Source organism: Hyperolius riggenbachi, chromosome 1, assembly GCF_040937935.1.
Source record: "Hyperolius riggenbachi isolate aHypRig1 chromosome 1, aHypRig1.pri, whole genome shotgun sequence".
Taxonomy (NCBI): domain Eukaryota; kingdom Metazoa; phylum Chordata; class Amphibia; order Anura; family Hyperoliidae; genus Hyperolius; species Hyperolius riggenbachi.
Window position 1 is genome coordinate 526,720,747 of NC_090646.1, and position 23,565 is coordinate 526,744,311.

A 23,565-nucleotide genomic window follows, 5' to 3' on the forward strand; every position below is an offset into this window, starting at 1 on the left:
TTTGTTAGAGGTTTAGGAAGCTATGCAATTGCTACAATCTCTGGAGAGGGCAAAGAGCTAGAGTATGTATTATACAGATTATAACCATGGATTCATAACACAAAGCAATGCAGACTGAAGACCATAGCCATCCTGTCTTCTTGCATAAAAAGGTAACATGGACACTGTAAGTCATGAGTAGATTTCATTGAATAACTGCACATATTTCAGTCCAAACGATGCAAAGCAAGGCCTGAGTAAAATGACAAGATTCATGCACCAGATAATGGTGTTTTTTTCCATTTTTTTCCTTTTTTTTCTTTTTGCAATTCAAGATGCAGCTGACAAATTTCAAGCAAAACCATGGCAGTGAGTTTATATCTAAAAACAACTGAAATCCCAAAATCCCATCCGTATAATGGAGTAAATATCAATATATATATGTCCCTCTTACATACAATTATATACTGTTATGAGCACAGGACAAAGACAGCACAGGAAAGCAGGCAGATCGGTGCTCAGTCCAATAAAAAAAGATCAACGTTGTTTTGCCTCTGAAGTTACAAAAACCATCTTGTAAGGGAGGCTTTATATGAGAAAGATAAAGCAAATTGGTATACATATCTCTCCACATTGCCATACAGGTGTGGAGGTGTTGTCTTGTGTCATACATGCAGTACACACAGTTTATGTATGTCTCCACAAACAGTGTACATGCAGGTGTGAGATGCTGTCGCCATGTGAATGGGGTGTGGGGTGCTCGCTTGGCCAGTTTGCCATCCCTAGGCAACGAAACATTCCAGTTATGAGCAGAAAACCCTAAAAGGAGAAAAACAAAAATAATAATATTAGGTGTTTCTGTGGCAGTATTTTTGTGCTTCATACAATGCTTTAGGATCTTCCTCTTAAAGTGGATCCGAGATGAAAAACTAACTATAACAAGTAACTTGTCTATATATCTTATCTAAAGTTTAGCAAATCTAGCTGCAAACAGCTTCAATAGAATATGATTATTTCTTCCTGTGATACAATTACAGCAGCCATGTTCTTTGTAAACATTACAAACAGTCAAGCTTATCTGCATCTTGAGCACTTAGCCTGTGAAAAAAACCTAATTCCCCCCTCCTCCTCCCTCCTCCCCTCTGCCTCTGAAATCTCTGGCTAGTAATACCTACCCCTCCTCCTGCCCAGACTGAGATCCCATGAGCCCTTGCTACTGTCTGAAAGTGCCTTGGCTCTCTGAAAACCTGTGTTCGAGGCTTGTTTAGTTTAAAGGGAATAAGAGTATTAAAACAAAAACAAAAAATGTATTTGGCTTGAGGAATGCCCTATAGACAATAGGAAAGAACACAAATATGCAATGAGAAAAAGTTCATCTCGGATCCACTTTAAGTTTGTAAGATTGTAAGCTCGCAAGGGCAGGGTTCTCACCCTTTTGTGTGTTGGAATGTTATTCATTTAATAGCTTGCACTCTGTTATACATTTTAGTCATTATGTTAAATCTGTTATTGTAATCACCAGTTCTGTATTTTGTACCCGTGTCCATATGTCATGTATATCATTGTCTGTATTATTATGTACCCCATGTTTGTTTTCTTACGTTGTACAGCGCCACGGAATATGTTTGCGCTTTATAAATAAATAATCCTCTATAATAAAACCCAAGTGTCTCTGCGTCCCATGTCCCTGTGTGTGTGTTTTGTTGTACTGCGTACGTGCAGGGAGGGACGCAGAGACACTGACTGGGAGGAAGGGGCGGGCGTGTGTGAGTGCCCGCGGCGGACGTGCGGGTACGCATGTGGCAGATGTGCGCCAGCGGCGGGCGGGTGCACGCATGCGCAGGGCAGACACGCTGTGACAGACCTAGCCAGTTTTTAAATGGGCTAAGGTCACTAGTAATAATAATAATTAAATTTACAGCATCCAAAAAAAGGGCAAGGATGACACTCCTTGTTAACGTAATTATCCCTATTTGTTGTCCAGCTCTGCGTAATATGTTGGCGCTTTATAAATACAATAAATAATAGTATTCAACAGTTTTCATGTTGAAATCTATTGAATAGATATTGGCAGTGTATGGAGGGAATAGATCCCTCTCTGATCAGATTTTGATCAGAGAGGGATCTATTAAATGTACAGTGGTGGCTCCACCTTCAAATTTATTTATTTTTTTGGGGGGGGGGGGGGCAAGGGGCTAGATAGCTGGCTGGTGAGGCCAATTCGGGTGATCAAAATCGATGTTTATATGGTGAAGGTTAGATATTTTTGGCCTAATTCAAGTGATAAAATTAAGGTTGACTAGTTCAGCAATGACCGAAACCAAATGTAAACATCACAAACAGAACTCAGAGGCTTTTGAGCAGAGCAGATTGTCCAAATGATGGTGCTATTATTGAAAAAATGTTACCTACAAATGTACTTGGCTAGTTTGCTGGCATGCTCTAATCCTTACTTACTAGCAAGCTGCTCTTGTTTGGACAGATCACAGAAAAATCATCCCAGCCAGGGTGGCAGGCTGGGACCTGTGTCTCTGGACTCTATAAGAAAGGGGAGGGGGTAAAGGCAGGAGGGAGAGAAACGCTGTGTGTGTTATTCCTTATCTAAGTGACTAGAGCTAGAGTAGCGCCACTACTGTTAATGTATAGTTTCCTTTATGCTTACGGTAATATTAAAGCATGGCTGATGCCTAAATTATTGTGCACGTAAAGGATGTATTTGTAGTTCAACTGTCCTCCCCTTCTCCTGAACACCCTGCCACTTAAAGTGTACATAAACTATGAATATCTTTTTTAGATAAAAGGCATTTGTATGTTTTCCTCTGAAGCATGATCAGCTGCATACCTTTACTTTGTCTCTGTGGAGTCCACTTCCTCAGATATTCCCACTTCCTGCCTGTAGACTTGCGGCCGGTTGACATCCAGAGTTCAGGAATGCTTTAAAGCTCACTTGTAGTTAAAAGGTTTGAAGCCACCATCACCATCCCGAAATAAGTGGTTATGTGTAACTTACTAGCTTACTTCTCCAAATAACTCACTGGTGACTAAGCAGTCTTATAAGTGCTTGACTTGTGGCCTCTCCATTCAAACAATCAATGGATCGGTGAGGTCCATTATATGCCATTCATGTAAGTAGAAGTGTCAGGGTACAAACATGTGTTGTGTCAACTCATGCGGATATGGCCGTCAGTGGCTCTGCCACTCACTCACTCACTCATGAATTTTTGAAGAAGGCAACTGTTAAAGTGTTAGTGTATCTATACTTAAAGAGAGTCTGAAGCCAAGAAATTGTGCTTTTTATTTACCTCCTCTCTTCAATATCAGCTAAGATGGAGCATTCCCGTGGCACAACGAGGTCTGTAATCTCCCGAACTCCCGGAAGCAAAAATCCCCTGTTACTTCTTGGAGGAGGTAGAGCTTTTCGCTGTAGCTCTGCCTCCAGTTTAGTCAATCAGCTCTGATCACCGCCTCTCCCTGCCCCTCTCTTTGAAAGAAGACTGAGAGGGGCAGGGGGATCAGCGCTGATGACTGCACTGGAGGCAGAGCTACAGCCCAAAGCTCTGCCTCCCTGGGCAGCAAAATCCACGACTTTGAAAGTTGAGGATTTTTGCCCCGGGAGTACGCGGGGTTACAGACCTCGTATTGCCGCAGGAATGTGGCAAATTCATCTTAGCTGATATGGCAGAAGAGAAGAGGTAAATAAAAAGCACTATATTTCTTGGATTCAGACTGTGCATAAAATATTTGAAAATGAGGTATTCATTACAGGTAACCTGGATTAAGAGGAATATAAAGTCTGGCAAGTTAATTTACTTTTAAACAATGCAAATTGCCTGGCTGTCCTGCTGATCCTCTGCCTCTAATACTAGGTACACATGATCCAATTTTCTGACAGGTTTACTGTTAGATCGACTATTTCCAACTTGTCCGATCTGATTTCCGATAGATTTTCAGATATATTTTCCATTCACTTCTATGGAAATTCAATCGGAAAATTGATTGGACCTGTTGGAAATAGTTGATGTGACAGCAAATCTGTCAGAAAATTGTATTGTGTGTACCTAGCATTATAATTTTATCCATAGACTCTGAACAAAGTGCTTTGACTGAGGTCTGACTAGATTAGCCACAAGCTTGTTTCAGGTGTGTGTTTCAGGTGTGTGATTCAGACACTACTGATGCCAGAAAGATCAGCAGGATTGCAAGCTCGGCCGGATTTGTACTTTTTACCGCCCAAGGCCCACTATCACCAGCTGCCCCTGGAATGACAGCATCCAAAACCCTTCCCCCCCCCAACACGGCAGGGATTAGATTGTTGGCTCCTCTGAGGACAGTTAGCGATGCCAGGGATTAGATTGTAAGCTCCTTGTCAAGGGGCACATTCAGGGAGTGACAGGCATCTCAGATATCACTGAAAGTACCTGTTCGCTGCCCATTCATCCCCTGAGTGTCAGATCCGGCTGTTTGTAGCCACCCACTGATATGTGCAAACTCTGTGTAGCAGGACGATTGTTCAGCAGGCAAACTGCTACTGCTGCTCACAGACCACCCCTTACTTTCCTAGAGCCCTAGGCTATGACCTTTTTGGCCTTGCTTGAAATCCGGCCATGATTGCAAGGAACCAGGTATTGTTTAAACGGAAATACATATGGCAACCTCCATATTCCTCCCACCTCAGGTTTCCTTTAATGATACAATGTATCAGTAATGTATCAGTAAATCCATATCAATCTATTTCACATCACTGGGCAATCATATAACACCACTCAATTTTCCCACTGGTAATACAGGGATACTTACCACCACCATATATAAAAACTACACAATCTAACCTGTGCTCCAAACATGTATAGATGCATCAATATAAATACCATCTTCATCTTCAGCAGGTTCCATCTTGAAAGAACCATTTCTAGTTTGTCCAGATGAAACACTTTGAATGAGGACCGCGCGGGAGAAATTTATATGAAAAAGTGTTTTGCTTTTTATTTTAATTTGTGAGTGAAATTTTTACATTTTTCTATGTAATTAATTTCTATTTAAATTAATAGTTATATGTATTCATATTACACTGCTGTGATTTCCCGTTTTAACTTGACTGAGGTCCAGGTTCAGATGGACGGTTGCTGGGTACCAGCGTATATTGCCGGGATACAATGTGTCGTGTATTAAGATGAATGGGAGCGTTTGTTTACTGTTGATTCCTGAAGCACCACTGTCGATCAAGTTTTCGTAGATGCTACATGCAGCCTCTTGAGTCTGTATCCCCCAAGGGCTCGCGATGACTACTGGACATGAAGCCAAATACTTTTCTGTATGGAAGCAGAAAAGCATCTGACCACAACGAAACAAGCAGACAACTGTGTGAACCGAAACAAGCAGACAACTGTGTGAACCGGACCTAACAGAGCCCCTAAGTATTAGAAGATTTTCCATCTGCAGCTAGAAAGAGAATAGCCAGCCGGAGGATTCACAGCAGGAGGTTTATGTAATCATCCACTGTCAGAGTAGAAGCAATCACATGAGCTGCTGGGCTGTAGCAGGATGAATAGAATGAACAGGAAGCTGGCATATGGTCCTATCTAATGGCTGCCGTTTCGATTGCCACCAGATCGATCCCTCTCTGATCGAATCTGATCAGAGGGGGATCTATTGGCAGGAGGGGGGGGGCGTTGTGGGCGATCGTCCCGGGGAGGCTGTTAGATGAACAGAGGTGAGCCGTTTTAGTTCTATACTGGGAAGTCCGGATTTTTTCAATTATTCGAATCGGATCATTGAAAAGATCCGGATCTTTGAACCGAATCTTTGAATCATTTGCAGCAGAGTGAGAGAAGCTGCAGTTCCTGTTTCTTACAGACATCCACTGTGAACCGAATCCCGGATGATTCGACTCACAAAAAAGATCCGGATCAAAGATCCGAATCGTTCATGATCCGGACAACACTACTGTGCAGTGAATATTAATTAGCCATGTAGCTAGGAACAATAGCGGACTCCTGCAGTATACTCTAACGCAACATGTGCACTGTGAACAGCACATTGATTTTTCAGTGCTGTGAGTTGGGCTGCAAGTTACAGGCTGCTGTAACATGAGCCTGTAACTTCCCACTGTGAAAGCAGCCTTAGGGCGGGATAGGGGAATGCGGCCTCCTTAGGAGCTTGGGAATAAAGAGGATTGCAATTCAGCCAACAACAAAGTAAGAGAGATTTTTAACTTCAGTATTGCCTTTTTGGCTTCCTTCTAAACTGTTTAACACAGGAGAATTGAGGTTTAAATTAGCTTTTGTAGCCTAACAGTTACTCTTTAAAGAGACACTGAAGCGAAAAAAAAATTATGATATTATGATTTGTATGTGTAGTACAGCTAAGAAATAAAACATTAAGATAAGATACATCAGTCTAATTGTTTCCAGTACAGGAAGAGTTGAGAAACTCCAGTTGTTATCTCTATGCAAACAAGCCATTAAGCTCTCCGACTAAGTTAGTCGTGGAGAGGGCTGTTATCTGACTTTTATTATCTCAACTGTAAGTGAACTGTTTACTTTTTCTCTGCTAGAGGAGAGGTCATTACTTCACAGACTGCTCTGAAAGACTCATTTTGAATGCTGAGTGTTGTGTAATCTGCACATGTAGAATGATTCAATGTTAGAAAAAACACTATATACCTGAAAATAAAAGTATGAGAATATTTTCTTTGCTGCTAATCTTCTAGTAATTATTCATAGTACACAACCAATTCACTATATCATATTTTTTTTTCGCTTCAGTGTCTCTTTAACGTCATTGCATTTGGATACAATTTATATTCACATGCATGGCCATAAATTTTCGAAGCAGGTGGTTTCAGCGCATGGCGCTCACTGCCGGGTGCCGAAACCAGGCGCTTCATAGCAGCAATGTTATGCTGCGCGGGGCTCCCGCGATCGCCGGACTCCGAGTTGAAGCAACTCAGAAGGGGGTGTAATTCAGAGGGGAAAAAGTATTTAACGCCGCTGGCGAGTTTAGCGGCTGTGGGTAGAGCCATCATTCAGCTCTCCCTGCGCCCAACTCACCCAGGGCATACTAACACATATGCATACATATTTGTGCATATACTCATGTGTGTTTAAATGTGTTTTCTCATGCTCATTGACTTCTTTGCATTTGGTGAAAAGGTGTTTTCTCTTGCTCAAGAACGTCAATTCATTTGCTGAGAAAGGGTCTCCTTGTGCTTACAGACTTCAGTGCATTTGGTGAAAATTTGTCCTCTCGTGCTCATAGACTTCAGTGCATTTGGTGAAAATGTGTCCTCTCGTGCTCATAGACTTCAGTGCATTTGGTGAAAATGTGTCCTCTCGTGCTCATAGACTTCAGTGCATTTGGTGAAAATGTGTCCTCTCGTGCTCATAGACTTCAGTGCATTTGGTGAAAATGTGTCCTCTCGTGCTCATAGACTTCAGTGCATTTGGTGAAAATGTGTCCTCTCGTGCTCATAGACTTCAGTGCATTTGGTGAAAATGTGTCCTCTCGTGCTCATAGACTTCAGTGCATTTGGTGAAAATGTGTCCTCTCGTGCTCATAGACTTCAGTGCATTTGGTGAAGAGGAGTTTTCTAATGTCCATATATTTTTACGATATTTTGCAATGATTATGCCGAAGTAAAAACGACTATTTGCTCATCACCATTTTTTACTCTGCTCTTTGTATTTCTTTATATTTATATATCTAGTCATGGTTGGAGCACTGGTGATATTGTGTAGTTCAACAACGCCATATATTTGCTTTGTTTATTTAGCCACATTTTACAATACTAGCATGTCACCTATAGTATGCACAGTATAAGCTGCAATACAGTACTTCTATCAATACAAAACTAGTTATACTGTGTGCTGATCTCTACATGAAAAATATTAGAAACCTTTCTTTCTCACTGCTTCTTCATTTCTCTGTTTGCACTACTTCTCCTCATTTGGCTAATGAGCATGGTATCAGTTGAAAATGGCGCCAGAGCCATCTGTGTTAAAAGAGCGCCTCCCTAGATTTCAATGTTATGTGCCGTGATTAGTGGCTATAAGCGATAAAGAGTGTTCGTTATTTTATATCAGCTATATCATGGAAATGTTTGTGGTTACAATAAAGGACCAGATTTCCAGTACGCTTACACTATATGCCCTTAGTATAATAATGGGTATATTTTTACAACTACATTTTGGCCTGATTATTCATTTCATTTTATTTCTGGCTACTACAATCTACAAAAAATACAGGTTATTTTGATCAAGCAAAATACCACTTCTATATTTTCAATATTGCACCTACAAAGATCATTGTGAATACTGTTTCTATATTTGTCACAAATATTTAGCTACAACGATCAAGCCAAATACCCCCATTTTATCCTTCAAAAATTGCAGTTACAACAATCTCACCTAATACTGTGGTAAAGGTTAGGCACCACCATGGAGGGATAAGGTTAGGCGCCAGGGGGATTAAGGTTAGGGTTATATTCTAATAGCGGCTACATCCGGTGCCTTTTGTAAACAGAATGACACTCATTGGCTACAAACAGGTGGCATTTTATAAACAAAATCTAATAGCGGCTACATCTGGTGCCCTTTTTTCCAGGCGCCCTTTTTATGCCTTCAGCATGCCCTCAATATACAGTAAGGGAGGTTGCTAGCATTTTAAAATAGAGCTAAAATATATTTTGCAAGTATATTGGCATTTTTAGCCTGCTGGATACATCAACAAAAGAGAACAGGCATCCAGGTCACCTCTGAAGGAGCAACTCAGATCCTAACTTCTCTCTCAATAGAGGTATGTGGCTGACCAAAAGGTGGGGTCAAAGATGTGCAAGCAAAAACCAAAAACAATTGTAATAAACATAATAAAATTACAATGAAACCTACTCGTCTGAGTCCTTCTTGCTTTCTTCAATAAATGCAATCGATTCGGATCTGAGGCGATTTGTAACTTCATAAGTTCTCAGTGTTACTCCAAAAATGTCTTCATGGTATCTATTGTCATCCTTAATTGAGAAGAAGAAAACAGAGTATACCAGAATTGCCTAACACTAAATTATTCTCCTTTATTCTTGAGATCGGTCCACTCATGTAACATATTTGAGTCAACTTTCACATTACGACGTTGCGGTTTGATGCGACATTAAAGTCGCAATGCAAACTAACAACTCGGCCAAAAAGTTGCAACGCAGCGTTACCAATGCATACAGCATATACAGTAGAAAATACAGGCAATGAAGAGTATGTCGCCAAGTCTTACTGAGCATGTGCAAACAGTCTAACGCAGCTAAAACCGTGTATAACGCACAGCATGCAGCACTTTCATTTAACGTGCAGCGTTAGACACCAACACAACGACTGCACTGTGAACAGCCCATTGATTTTTCATTGCTGTGAGTTATTCTGCGTTAGGTGTTGGTTTAACGTGCGACTTTAACGTCGTACTGTGAAAGAGGCCTGAACTATCTGCTCTGTAAATTACATACTGTAAATGCTAAAATAGTTAAACTATACAGTTGAGTTTAAATAGACTAGAGGCATATTTACTTATGAATTCCTACATAACTCCACTTTCATTGATAAAATTATTATAAATGTCAAGCTAAAGCTTATAAATGTGATAAAGCAGCCCAGGCTGAAACTGCTACTGAAGTGGTAAGAAATAAGGGGGAAAAAATGTATAAATTATCCAAAATTGCAGAACTTCTTAAAGCGGAATATAACCCTGCATTTCAACTTTGCTCTAAAACATTATTTACAGCATATTATATGCAAAAACCATTTTTTTTTACTAGACCAGCATTGGAAGGGTTAAGCACAGAGGTTTAAAGTTCCGTGGAGAGATATGCAGAAGTTCAGATTGTTACATTCTATTTAGTTAAATGTATCTATTGAGAAATGTTACACACTCTTTGGCTGTCCTCCAGCTCCTTCTCAGTCAGAGAGAGTGAGTCACATTCAACACTTAGATACATTTATGTAAACAAAATGTATCTATGTCAGCTTCGGATGCGTCTGCAGAAATCTCCAGGAACTTTAAAGCTCTGTGTAACCCTTCCAATGCTGGTCTAGTAAAAAAAAAAATGCTGGTTGCATATAATATACTGTAAATAATGTTTTAGAGCAAAGTTGAAATGCAGGGTTATATTCCGCTTTAAATGGCCTAACATTTTTAAATAACTGATTGTAGTATTAAAATTAAGCAATGTAAAGTATAATTACCATGAGCAAATCATCATTGTAACAGCAGTCAAATTTGTACTTGTGTTAGGATGAATGCATGGAGTACGGTACTATAATCTGCTCAAGATCATGGCAATTTACAATAGTGTGTCTAATTAATAAGATAATGGGCAAGAAAGGTAGGAGACTGTGTTCTGCCACTACATCCCCATCTTCTGGTCAAAAGTGGTTATGCAAGTTTGTATTTCATTAGAGGATATTGGACACTGTAGAAGAACTATACAACATTTCAACATATTTCTGCATAGGCTGTATGCCATCTGTATTTGTTGATTTATTGATGGTGCAAAAAGACATACAGAACATCGATATAAAATGGACTACAAAATGACAAGCACACTGACCACTAACGTTAAAAAGGAACATATATAAGGGGCCTTAAAGACGCCCTCTGTCATCAGAGCTGGAACATTGTCTACCAGTGCACAATGCAGAGACCCCAAAATGCAACCCATTCCCTTCTGCATTTTTGACACAAGATTACATTTTAGGTTAATGGAAAGCCAACTGCTTCATTTTACTCCAAATAATTTAAAGCTACAGTAAAGGTATGTTACATTTGGATGCATTAAAGGACAGTAATGTAATAGTTTGTGCAGAGCCGTAGCAAGGGAACTGTTGGTTACCTTAATGGACAATGCTGATCATTGTTCTGATAGGGACATGTGAGCAGTGCATGGATAGGGAAAGCATAGCTGTGCTGGGACTGCTGCAGAGGCCAGGCAAGCATGACCAGTTGCTCTGCATAAACTTCATTACAACCAAGCCATTTCTCTTAACCAGCAATGAACCAGAAAAGGAGCAACAAGGTGCTTCCTATTGCAGGTGCCTCTCACTTCTTATCCCTTGGCCTGGCTCTGCTGGTTATTAATGTTTCACAGATTTTTTTTGGAGGGTTTAAAAGGGAACATTTACTACAGTTTTTTAAAAAAAGATTATAGGGTTAGTGGAACACAAAAAAAACATGGTGACCACAATTTTAAAGAGGTACTTAAGCATGTATGGCCACAGAGAGCCATATTCTATGGGGAGCCCTATGTTATTTATACAAATGTAAGGGATCGTTCACACTAGAGGTGTATTCTGCCTTTTTCAAGCACAGACAATTTTTAAAATCCCTCACAAAACGCTTGTGCATTGAATCTCTATGAGAAGGTTCATATCAGCGCGGTTTGTGCGCTGTGCGTTCAGCAAAGCGGTGCCTGTACCATTTTTGGGGCGTTTTTGCTATAATGGAAGGTATAGGAAGAGCGCTAAACACTTACAAAACCGCTATATGCGGTGATTGCGTTTGCGCTTTTTAGAATAAATACATAGTATTCATTTTTTTCCGGGTCAAAGAGTTCACTTCCTGACTTGCGTCAGGGAGTGAATCTCAAAACCGCTCTGGCAAAGCTTTTTCCAAAAATGCTGCACGCAGTCAAGTGCCGGGAGTGCTCAAAGACGCCAAACGCTTGCGTTTGCGTTTTTAGGTGTGAATGAGGCCTAAAGCTTATGAAGTGAGGTAGGGGCCCCATCAGAGTTTTGCTAAGTTGGTAACTGTGACAATGGCCTTAATTCACTAAGCTTTATCAAACACTTTATCGAACTTTTGATCATTTACCTGATGGTTAAAATCAATTTTGAATTCACTAAGGTGTTATTTATGTTTCGAACGTTTTATTAATTAAACGTTCAATAAATAACGTTCGAAAAAATATATAACACCTTAGTGAATTCAAAATTGATTTTAACCATCAGGTAAATGATCAAAAGTTTAGTAAAGTGTTTGATAAAGCTTAGTGAATTGAGGCAAATGTGTGTTACTCTGCACCTCTCTGTCAGTCAAGCAAGGCAAAGGATTCCTGTGCTTGGTGAATCCTCTCCTAACTTCTGCTGCTAGTGTTAGATGTAAGGGCCCATGCACTGTTCATAATATAATTTTGATTTCAAATGCAATCCACTATAGTGCTACATGTCGTGCAGAGCTGTTTGTGAATACCTGCACACTCACCCTCAGTTTGCTGATGAATGCTCCAGCCTCTTCACTGGACATATTGCCACGCTGTTTCACAATATGCTGAAGGCTCTTGAGAACATCACCAGCCATAGTGACATCACCGCACACGTATATGTGTCCTCCCTGCTCCTTCAGTGCTTTAAAGGTTACATCTGAAAGCTGTTCACGCAGGATGTCCTGCACATATTTCTGAAATGCAATACAAGATGTTCATCAAATGCAGTACAAGAAAATTCGTCAGTCCAGAAATCTGTAATGCAATGGGATTACTTGGCTTTGTTTTCTTCTCCTTTGAACAAGTGCTCTCCAGATATAAATATATTACTGTAGTTTATGTATGTTCTTGTCTTTCCTCCTTCTCCTGAAATCATCTAAGCAACGCGACAACCCGGCCCTTACTCTGCTTTAGCCCACATAGGAGACAGGGGCAACACATGATCGTAATACAGGGGATTGAGAGGTGCTCAAATTGTATATAAATTATTCAAAACAATGGTAGAAGGTAAGAGCAGCTTACCTAATAAATAAATGTATGTAATATATTCTACGATCAAGCATATAAGCCTAGACTCTTCTATTAAGTAAGCTGCTCTTACCTTCTACCATTGCTTTTAGTAATTTACTTACAATGTGAGTGCTTCTCAATCCCCTGTATTACATGTCATCCTCTTGAGGAGGGCAGATACAGTTGTCTATTTTTATAGAGAGAGCAACCACATCTTGGAGAAACTGTTCCTCAACCCAAGTGCAGGACGGGCGTTCCCCACACTCGCTGCAGGTGGTTGCACTTGGCAACCCTGGTTTGTGAGTACCCAATTTCTTTTTACTACTTTTGTCCCATCTACCCTGACATACTACACTATATTGTGCTCCTCTTCTTTTGTAAACTCCAATTTCATCAAGGTGACTTGATCTACTTCCTAAAACACATGACTGTGACCAGCAAATTATAGCCTTACAGATCAAATGGAATAGACGCTTGTCTTCAAGTTCTTCTACACATAAGCATCTCTACCATTCCTCTAATAGTAGACTTTGTGAAATACTGAACATTTGCCTTCACATTTTTAAGCCTAGCAACACACAATCTCACAACTGATACCTAAAATGATTAATTTGGAAAGTAAGAGTGCCATATATTTATAAACATCATAACAACCTTTGAACATATACAGTACTACATAGATACAGACAATATATTATATACACACACACACACACACACACACACACACACACACACACACACACAGGTGAAACTCAAAAAATTGGAATAAACTAATACATGAAATAGGAACCCTTTGCAGGTGTTTTGGATGAATTAGCTGATTACAGTCTGACACTTAGACCATTAGAATATTATGAAATTGATCAATATTCTAAGCGTAGAGTTTTTGATTTTGGGGTTGTAATAAGCTGTAAGCCATAATCATCAAAATTATAACAAAGGCATGAAATATCTCATTCTGCATGCAATGAGTCTATTTCATATATTAGTTTCACCTTTTAAATTGAACTACTGAAATAAATATACTTTTGCACAATATTCTATTTTTTAATCAGCATCATGGAATGGATTGGAGAAGCAATATCACACTACCTTTGGTTTGTTTGGCTCTCGGGAATACGCAGTGTATAACTCTTTAAAAACCCCTCTGTTTTTGGCAAGCATGGTCTCCTCTTTGTAGATGTGGTCAATTTTGGATTCCCTGCACCCAAAGACAAGTATCATTGGACAAGGTTTCAGTCCTAAAGAAAACAAAATACAATAAAAAAGCAATAGAAGTATGTTCAAACTCTGAACACTTATACAATTAAATGTGTAATTATTACCACACTCATGGCAATGTATAAACGAAACATCATAATGGAAAAATATCTCAGGCCAGGATGTTCCATAAATATTTGATTACACATATATGCACAGAATTCTCAGCAGCATATATAGTGGTACGAGTTTCTTTGCTTATTATACTCTCTGACACTGATTGTAGGTGGGACCACAGACTTTGTTGTAATAAGTTTATCGACTAATAGTATATACTGTAAATAGTTATGTGTTGTGTTTATATCCCCTTCCCTTTCCCTTACTACTACCAGCTAAGTATAATGTATAGCTACATGTAAGGAACACGTTTACTACATTCTAGCTGGACCTATAGTTCTATTATCTCTATTATCATTATTAGATTAGATGTTTGATTTAACACATAGAACAGTGACACAACTCCTTATCAGGACTCCATATCATAATAGTGTATGGTACGAGCACTTTTAGAATACAAGACCCTAGCTTAACTACATGAAGACCAGCAACTTGTGATCGTCTTTCGATTGATAGGTCTAAGTACCACTGCTTCAATCGAACAATGAAGTCAGGAAATGTCCCTCCTGCCAGCCAATCAGCTAGTAATGGTTAGATAGTGACTAGGTAAGAGATCATTATTCTGGCAAGGTTTAAGCCAGGACACCATGAACAGTTGAAGTCATATTATTGTACCTATATCTCTACACTATGTTCTTGTAAATGTTGAATGTATATGTGAATCTAGATCTACTCATCTTATGTGAAACTCCCTTGTACAATGTGTTACAGTTTCCTATTTCACTGACTTAATATATCTTTCAATAAAAATGTATTGATAAAAAAAGACATTTTCACAAGAAAAAATAAAGAAAAAGTGTATTAGCTATATAATAAGACCATATATACTCAAATATAAGCAGACCAGTGTATAAGCCGAGGTACCCACTTTCCCTCAGAAACCAGGAAAAAAAGTGATTGACTTGAGTAAAAGCCTCCACAATAGCCAGATGATCCCCCAAGTACAAGTCAGCTTCCCTCACCATAGCCTGATGTGCGCCAGGATCATACAGCTGCGTCTTAAGAAGTCACTAGATTGCGTCATAGATATGAGACACAGCGATTGCCACACAGGAAGAATCCCCAATCATTACACCGCTGACACGTTGCTTGCACTCTCCACAAGCCAGGGGACACAGGTGGTCTTAAGCAGCGCACACCATGTTGCAGGGGATGGGGGCACAGACACAGCAAGGCACAAGCATGTAAGAGCAGGATCACCAGTGCACAATCCTTACGCTCCTCTGCCATTAACAAAACCTGCTCCACCATCTGTTTTTCTCCACTGACTCGCATATAAGTTGTGGGGGTAACTTTTCAGCACATTTTTTATGCTGAAAAATTAGGCTTAAATGTGAGTATATATACAGTAATAATTTGTTTTCCATTGATTTAAATACAGGGTTTAGTACTAAGAAAATAATGATTGACCATGTTTAATATACTCACCTTTATGCTGCATATCAAAGAGACGCTGCTGCCAGAAGCTCCTGAAAGGAGCGATGCCTGTGCCTGGACCAACCAGGATGCATGGCACATGTGGATCTTGTGGCATGTGGAAACTCTGGGCCCTGATCAGACAAAATTAATAAGACCGTTTAATTTTAAAAAGTCCAGCATGCCATCCTTGCACATAGACTCAAAATGTTATTTGTGAACTATAATTTTATAATTATTCATGAACTGTAGTTTTCTAGCCATGTATGTGAATCCTGCATACTGAACACCAACAATCTCTACACAGAGGCTTTGTAATTAGCAACGTATTCTGCCAGTGAGCCCCATGACAATCGATCTTACCCTCTTACAAAGCATGGAACCACTTCATCTGGCTGTATTCTGCTTAGCCACGAAGAGCAGACACCGTGATGTACAGGACCATCGCCATCTGGTAAATTAATACATCGATAAAACAGATTGGATGATAGATTTAAATACAAGTTTGAGGACAAGGTTAAAAATACGTTAATTTTATTACAAGATGACAGTTTGTTAAGGGGGTCAGCAAACTGAATGAGAAAAAAAATTCTGCAGATATAAAGTATGTACACACTCTTAAAGAGGCACTGTAGTGACATTTAGTAGAATGCAGTAAATTATTCAGGATATCCACTTTTATGGTCATTTTCCTGGTTTTAGCATCAGAAACGCTTCTTGTATCTTTATAATACTGTATATTGGTAATGTAGACCCGACCTCCCATTGATGCTTAGCCTAATCCATTTAGCCACATGGAATTCTCCTCCCAGCGAACTCGGGGAGACCAAGTAGATTTTGGACTGGCTTGGAAACTTTCAGTAAACAGTCCGCTAAGATGTGGACTAAAGATGTCACCACCAATGTTATTCATTAGGTTATTTTCAACACCGTTCATCTTTCATTACTGTGACCTAAAGGGATTGATGATCATTTAGGGTAACAATGTAGGAATGATCATTATATAGACACACTGTGTGACTCTGTGGCGAAGCCGGTTCTATCCTAAGTAAGGGGCAAACCCAGGATTTTCAAGGGGGGGGGGGGGAGCGATTCCTGAAAGGTTTCCCTCAGCCACACACAAGACAGTATAACAATATGGACGTATTGATATCATGCTGGGTACACATAATGCAATCTCCCGTCCAACTGACAGGATCTGGTGATTATTTCCTAAATGTCCAGACTGCTCCCGATGGACAACGAGATCGATCAGGAGCAGTTTGGATACAGATAATGAGGACAGCCGACATTGGTAATGAAGGGAAAAGTGAAGCATTCACACAGCAGGGCACAGGGCTGTGCTCATACCTGACCGATAAGTTCAGGTTGAAATACTCAAATACTCTGCAATTGAAAAAGTACCAAAAAGTTGGTGAAAAAGTACTGTCAAAATTATTCAGTGCTGAGAAGTTATTTTAGATAGAAGATTGGAAAATTATCTCCTACGGGAAAGCTTAGCAAAAGTAGTGAATTAAATTAGGGACCGTATGTGTTAATGATATTACTGAAAAGAGACACATCAAAATATAAATGAACTTATCTCCCAGAAATCAAAGAATGTATGGCTCCTTTGCAATCTTACCTAATAATTCCCCCAGGTATCTGGGTCCATCGGCTGCCTTTGTGTGTCAGCTGAGTGTTAATGTGTGGAGTCATCGGTGTTTCTGTGCAGTGGGTCATGCTGGGGTTATTATTATTATTAGTTTATATAGCGCCAGCATCTTCCGTGGCACTGTACAATAGCGTACAGGGTATAACAATACAAAGTATACAATACAACAGTTGATATAAGACAAAAAGGGTATAACAGCTAAAGCAGCAACAAAATTAACTACATTTTGCAGCCGCATGTGAACACGCTGAGTCGTGGGCGGACACCGGGGCATGAGGTTGCAGGTGCACCACTATTCAGTGCCAAGTAGGTTACAGGCTAAAATCACTTGTTGATAAATATTTACCTCTTGTGCGATAGGACACAACTGCAACAGTAAGGTGAACCTCATCAGGATACACGTCAGGGGAGGAGCTGATAGAGTAGTAACGAGGCTGTAGTAGGGGTAGTTGTGTTAGCAGAAGAGATGATGGCATTTGAACTGATGGGAACTCCTCTAACACCTCAACAATAGTGGGGTTCTTGTACCACTTCCACTGTTCATATTCTTGTAAGCCCTGGACAAGAAAATCAGAATTGTTTATAGCCCCAAACTGATGAACAGAATATGAACATAAAACAGAAAGCAAGCATTAGTTAGTTTCTAAAAAGGTATCTGAACAATAATGAAAAATAAGGGAACCGTTGCTTATGAAATTTAGAAAAAACACCACATGACAGCAGAAGCGTGCTATTATGAAGCTGTAGTAACTAACTTCTACATTATTCCTGCTTCTGCTGCTATCTTAAGGTATAATCAGTTAATTTTTTTTACCTGTGCCTCGCTAACCATGAAAAGAAAAGCTTATTTACCCCAATGAAAGCACAATATTATTACTTAGCAAGGAATTTATGGGCAAAATCAGTAAAACCAAATAAGCTCTCTGCAAATGCTATCATCCATGCTAAGTTTCAAGTTTCAATTTTTTCCAGGACTTGATATAAAAGATGGGAGAGTGGAGCAGACACAGGGCAGCAGTAGTAAGATGTATGTAAACAGTGCATTCTGCTGCCTTGTGTTATCCTCATACAGATCCATCAGCAATTTTATAATATTTCTGTACTTTATATATGTTTTTGACCATTTTAAACATTTGTTCACCTAAGTATGCCCACACTTTCTGAACTACAATTTATAACTTGTGTAGATTTAGTATTCATAAAGTGTACCAGAGTGGTCAATGTAAACAGATTTTACACTTACCCGGGGATACCTCCAGCTCCATAAGCACGGATGCGTCCCTCACTGTCCTCCCACAGTCCTCTGTTTAACGGCAATCAGCCCCGTTATCTCGCTCAGTGACGCCAGCCGGGGTCTTCTGTGCATGCGCAGAAGCTGATGTCACTGAGCCAGACTGGAGATGACTTAGCCAGATATCGGGGCTGATTGCGGACGAACGGAGGCACTCGGGAGGACAGCGAGGGACGCATCCATGCTTATGGGGCTGGAGGAAGCCCCGGGTAAGTATCAAATCTTTTTACATTGACCTCTATGGTTTTATTTAATTATCTATAATATTAATCAAGTCAAATAATTTTTATTACCTTGCTTAAAATTTCCAGACATTTTTTCTCCTTTTCCTTGGTGGCTAAGCATGCGATTTGCTGCATAAGGATTGGGGTAGGTGGAGTTGTGATATCCAGAAAGTATTTGAACGCTTGGAAGATCGTACATGGGGGGATCCTCTCCTCTTCAGTCCAGTTACTGATTACTCCTGAACCATTACATAAGACAATTGTTGGTTTTATGTATATATTAGCAAAAGTTTCTGTTTAGGCACAAGAATTATGTACAGTTGCTTAGGCCAGATTTTTCTTTAGACATAACAGGCACATGCTTGGGGCAGCTGGTGTGGAGAGGTGGTTGGCTTTTGCTAGTCCTGCCCACATGTAACAAGTGCTGCCAGATGCAATATTTACATCAGATCTTGCTGGAGAAAGGGGGTAGTGGGGAAATTAGGCCAGCTCATAGGATTACCAGCGCAACTTGACATCTGCTATTGTTACGAGGGGGGGGGGGCATAATGAAGTCTACACTTGTCATTGTTGCAGGGGTCATATGATGCCTGCACTTGGTATGGAAAGCTTTAGGCAGCACTTATTAAACGGTATATGAGGATTTCTTCAGGGGGTATTATGGCAGCATTAATCACACAGAGACATAAGCTGCACTAGTTATACAGGTAACAAGATTATTGCATTTGGTATATGGGTGACAAGATGGATGCAATTGATGGAGTTCTATACATGTATTGGCTACATTTAAGAGGCATGTATAGTATAATGGCTACACATAACTCCATCTTTAAAGTTTAATTAATTCATCATTTTTTTACAGTAGTTTAATGTATCAGGTAATGTGCACTTAAATGAAAACTATAATGAAAAACTGTAAAATACATTCATACAAATTGGAGATGTTTTCCTGAGTAAAACCATAAATTACTTGTTTTCATATGTTGCTGTCGCTTACAGTATGTGTATTAAAAATCTGACAGGTTTTGGACTAGTCCATCTCCTTAAGGGGCATTCTCAGGTATTTCTTTAGTTACAAAAGCACTTACTGAATAGCAGTTGCTCAGTCCAACTGTCAAACTGTCAAATTCGTTTGCCAACAAGCAAGGGAGCTGGCTGTTTGCAGACACCTTTTAGATCCTTTTTGAGGGAATGCCTTTTTAATGTATAAAGGTAATACTGAGACTTCCCATGAGGAGATGGCCTAATCCAAGATTTGTCAGCATTTTACTGCCTACTGTAAGTGACAGCAGCATAGGATAAAAGTAAATATAAGTGCATTTTACTCTGGGAGAAAAGTACATCTTATATGCATACATTTAAAATGTTACATTTTTTTTTTTTTTTGCAATAGTGGTCCATTAAGAGCTTTAGAGATGTAGCCTTGTGAACTATGTCCCTGACTGCTACTCTTTCACAATGCCATTTGCTTTAGCCACGGATACACAGTGTACTGCACAGATCATAAGATTGAAATCACAACCAATCATTGTCTTGTTTTCTGTCATAGTGATCTAGATGGGGCAGAGATGGAGGAGAAGTAATGGCAGGTAAAGTGTGTATATGGTGATCCCTCTCCATATTTTCTTATGTACACTTCCTCTTTTGAAATGACTTTTGGCTGACAGTTTACACGGTGAGCTACTCTAAAAACGTATTCATTTTTATCTTTATGGTTACCAAAAATGACACCATGCACCAATACATCTTTAAAACAGTGCATCATACTCCACACATATTGGCTGTGCTGTATCCGTGCCTTTAGTCAGTTCTATGAGCTGTAAGTGAACCTAGTAAGTTCTGATGAATGATTTATTACACACTAGGGTGCAGTAAGTAACCTTCTCATGTTTATTTACAGAGCTGCGTAATTTATGCAAGAGTATAAAGGTAAACTTCTCTTACCTAATGCAGTATTCCTTTCCTCCAAAATTTCCACCCTCACCAGCTGATTGACTGGTGGTGCGTCTTCCAGCCTCTCAATCAATGCACTGACAAGATCATCATGGTTGCCGGGAAACACTCCCAAGTGATCACCTGGTTTGTACTTGAGCTCTTGGTGTCCATTTGTGTGAAGCCGGAGGAATATAGTGGATCGGCTATAAAGAGAACATGCCGGTCAGTGATATCATTGCAGCCATAACTTACTAGTATGCTAATGAGGTTAGCAGGGTCGTAACTAGACATCACTGAGCCCCCCTGCGAAACTCTGGATGGGGCCCCCCCACCCCCCTCGCTTTCTGCACAGGAAAACTGAGGACCAATCCTGTGGCAGAACGAGGGTTCTTTACCCCCCAAATCCCCTGGGGCACACTGCAAGGAGAGCTTCCGTGAGAGGCAGAGCTTAGGGTTGTAGCTCTGCCTCTACATGCGTCTATCAGCGCTGATTGCCTCCTCTCCCCGCCCCTCTCAGTCTATCTTCACTGAGAGGGGCAGGGGAGAGCCACAGGTCTGTGGCTGATTGACGCGCATGGAGGCAGATCTGCAGCCGAAAGCTCTGCCTCCATGAGCAGCAAGATCCACGACCAAGAATGTTGTGGATTTTGCACAGGGGACATGGGGGGTAAAGACCCCTCGTTCTGCCGCGGGATAGCAGCGTTTTAGCAGGGGCAAACATGCCTCACATAAATAAAAGGTAAAAAGCCGTTTTTAAACTGGCTTCAGTGTTTCTTAAAAGGAAACATCAGGCAATCTATGCTACCCCCAGATCTACTTACCCGGGGCTTCCTCCAGCCTCTTGCAGCCAACAAGTCCCTCGTTGCAGCTCTACTCCCAGTACATACATACACACACAGTCCTATTATTTTATTACATAAGAGCACATGCTATATGGAGGAACAAAGATAAAGTATTCACTGTAACTTTGGCAACACATTCAGAATGTCACTGATTGATACTGTTATTACAGGATCTTGGACTCAATTTGAGACAACAAGCTCTCAATGATGCAGCGACAGTCAGACATTAATCTTACTCACTCCAGTGTCAATAATCAGACACCATAAGGTCACTAGCCTGTGTGCGATAAGAATCTAGGAATCTCTTCTGAGGGATTGCTGAATAAGGGCCAGTCTATTACTTTTTTCATCCCGTGACTCCTTTGTTTGTAATGTTGTACATGAAGTCATCAGAACTTTGCTGCAGTGTGAGACAGATTTTTTTATGTACCCTAGGGAGCAGGGACAGTGTACAAATTCCAAAAAGTGTATGATTCCTTATCTGTGTGGTGGACACATGCAGTCAATATAACAATGGTGCGAGAACAGAATACGTTTTCTCTCCATGCCCTTCGTTGTCAGTCTCTCAAACGTTTTCCCCCACGGGGCCCCCTGTGGCTTCTGAGCCCCCCTGCGGAGGCATCCCTTGTAGGCTCTATTGTTTCGCCCCTGTTGGTTAGTAGTAAAATGTATGAAGAGACACCTTTTTCAAATACTAAGACAATAAATCATTTTATTATTGAACACACACTCTCTGTCTATCTATTTATATACCTGATTTTAAATAGAAATTCAGATAAAGTTAATAATCCAAGAAAAGTCCTCATTTGTTTACTTAATCAGACTATTTTTAAATTCTCCAATATCCTGAAATAGTGTGTATTTCTTTTTCTGCAGACAACCACCAGCAATTTAACATTGCTTCTGTGGTTACTTTTACAAAACATGTCTGCAGCCAATCAGGAACAATAAACCCTAAGTTGCATAACAGGTTATGGTCTTTGTACAAACCCTCTAAAGCATAGGTTCTCAACATGTGGTACGCGTACCCCAGGGGGTACTTCTGATGGTTCCAGGGGGTACTCGGGCTTGATATACTTAACCAAGAATAACAAATGTAGAGTTTTAGAAAATATAAATCTTATTTTAACAACACCAAATTAGTATTTTAGCTAATTAAAAGCAATAGTAAATGCTTGGAAATTGTTTAGAACCAGTTATCATGTACTACGATTAAATATATATTTGTCAAGGGGTACTTGTGATAATGTTTACTATGCTACGGCGGGTACCTGGTGAGTACAGGGTTTTAAAAGGGATACATATCAATAAAATGTTGAGAAACACTGCTCTAAAGCACCTGACTGATAGACTCACATCTTGGATTTAGGCGAATGACTCCAACATTGATGTCCATAGTTTGCATTTCCTTCAAGTCTCGCAATGGGAACCCTGATACAAATTGTACCAGCAAAATGATGTGAGAGCCCTAGTGCCGAGATACTGGAAAGCTCAGTCCCCTAGTTAGATTGGAGATTGAGTCACTCACATTTCATTTAAACTTCATCCAGGAAATGGGGGAAATCACATTTACTAAACTTGACCTCCTGGTCAGACTTCCAGAGCATAGCCGACAATCAAAATTTCCTTACATCTGGATAAAGTATATGGAATGGAATAAATCTTTCCCCTTTTTTCCCCCCCTCTTTTTTCCTTTCTGAAACGTCTACCTCTTTCGCTCTTTCACTAGCCTTTCTTCTCTCTCTATGTTCACTCGTGAGAGGCCTGTTGAACGAGTGTCTCCAGGTTTCTCTAGGTCAGATCTTCTTAATAAATTCCAGTCCAGCTTTGACAGACCATTGTTTATTATGGCCGATCCCATGCATATGTTTGTCATAAACTTCTTTATGTGGTGAGTAGCATTGTTATATCTGTACTGATGTTGAGTTTTGCACTTCCATTCACTACTGTATAGTACTGTATATGCGGGGCTATCGGTAATGGCTTTTTTTTTTTTTTTTTACCAATAATTGTGAAAGAGGATACCTAAATATTTTTGTACTGTGATGTGTCTACTGTGTAAAATCAATTTTTTCTTTGGGAAAAAAAAAATGTGACCA

At 40.0% G+C, this 23,565-nt stretch overlaps 1 protein-coding gene and 1 long non-coding RNA gene across 12 annotated transcripts in view; one reads left to right on the forward strand and one right to left on the reverse strand.

Annotated features, from left to right (window-relative positions):
* Positions 1 to 522: 522 nt before the first annotated feature.
* NOS1 (nitric oxide synthase 1) overlaps positions 523 to 23,565 on the reverse strand; it is a 459,584-nt gene continuing 436,541 nt past the window's right edge. For 7 of the 9 annotated variants that reach the window (XM_068246073.1, XM_068246087.1, XM_068246067.1 and 4 more), the window contains 10 exons: positions 20,634 to 20,827; positions 18,759 to 18,928; positions 17,521 to 17,731; positions 15,884 to 15,971; positions 15,533 to 15,654; positions 13,820 to 13,968; positions 12,214 to 12,408; positions 8,864 to 8,983; positions 2,822 to 2,886; positions 523 to 798 (listed from right to left, as the gene is read on the reverse strand). In XM_068246073.1, the coding sequence (XP_068102174.1) occupies positions 2,824 to 2,886; positions 8,864 to 8,983; positions 12,214 to 12,408; positions 13,820 to 13,968; positions 15,533 to 15,654; positions 15,884 to 15,971; positions 17,521 to 17,731; positions 18,759 to 18,928; positions 20,634 to 20,827 (1,312 nt within the window). In that variant the 3' untranslated portion in view covers positions 523 to 798; positions 2,822 to 2,823. Of the gene's footprint in view, positions 799 to 2,821; positions 2,887 to 8,860; positions 8,984 to 12,213; positions 12,409 to 13,819; positions 13,969 to 15,532; positions 15,655 to 15,883; positions 15,972 to 17,520; positions 17,732 to 18,758; positions 18,929 to 20,633; positions 20,828 to 23,565 lie in introns of those variants that run through there. The other 2 variants (XM_068246093.1, XM_068246103.1) reach the window with 2 other exon arrangements.
* Positions 19,847 to 23,565, forward strand: part of LOC137525194 (uncharacterized) — a 51,253-nt gene continuing 47,534 nt past the window's right edge. For 2 of the 3 annotated variants that reach the window (XR_011022890.1, XR_011022887.1), the window contains exons 1-2: positions 19,847 to 19,967; positions 20,239 to 20,278. This is a non-coding gene — a long non-coding RNA (uncharacterized lncRNA). Of the gene's footprint in view, positions 19,968 to 20,238; positions 20,279 to 20,699; positions 20,847 to 23,565 lie in introns of those variants that run through there. The other variant, XR_011022889.1, reaches the window with a different exon arrangement.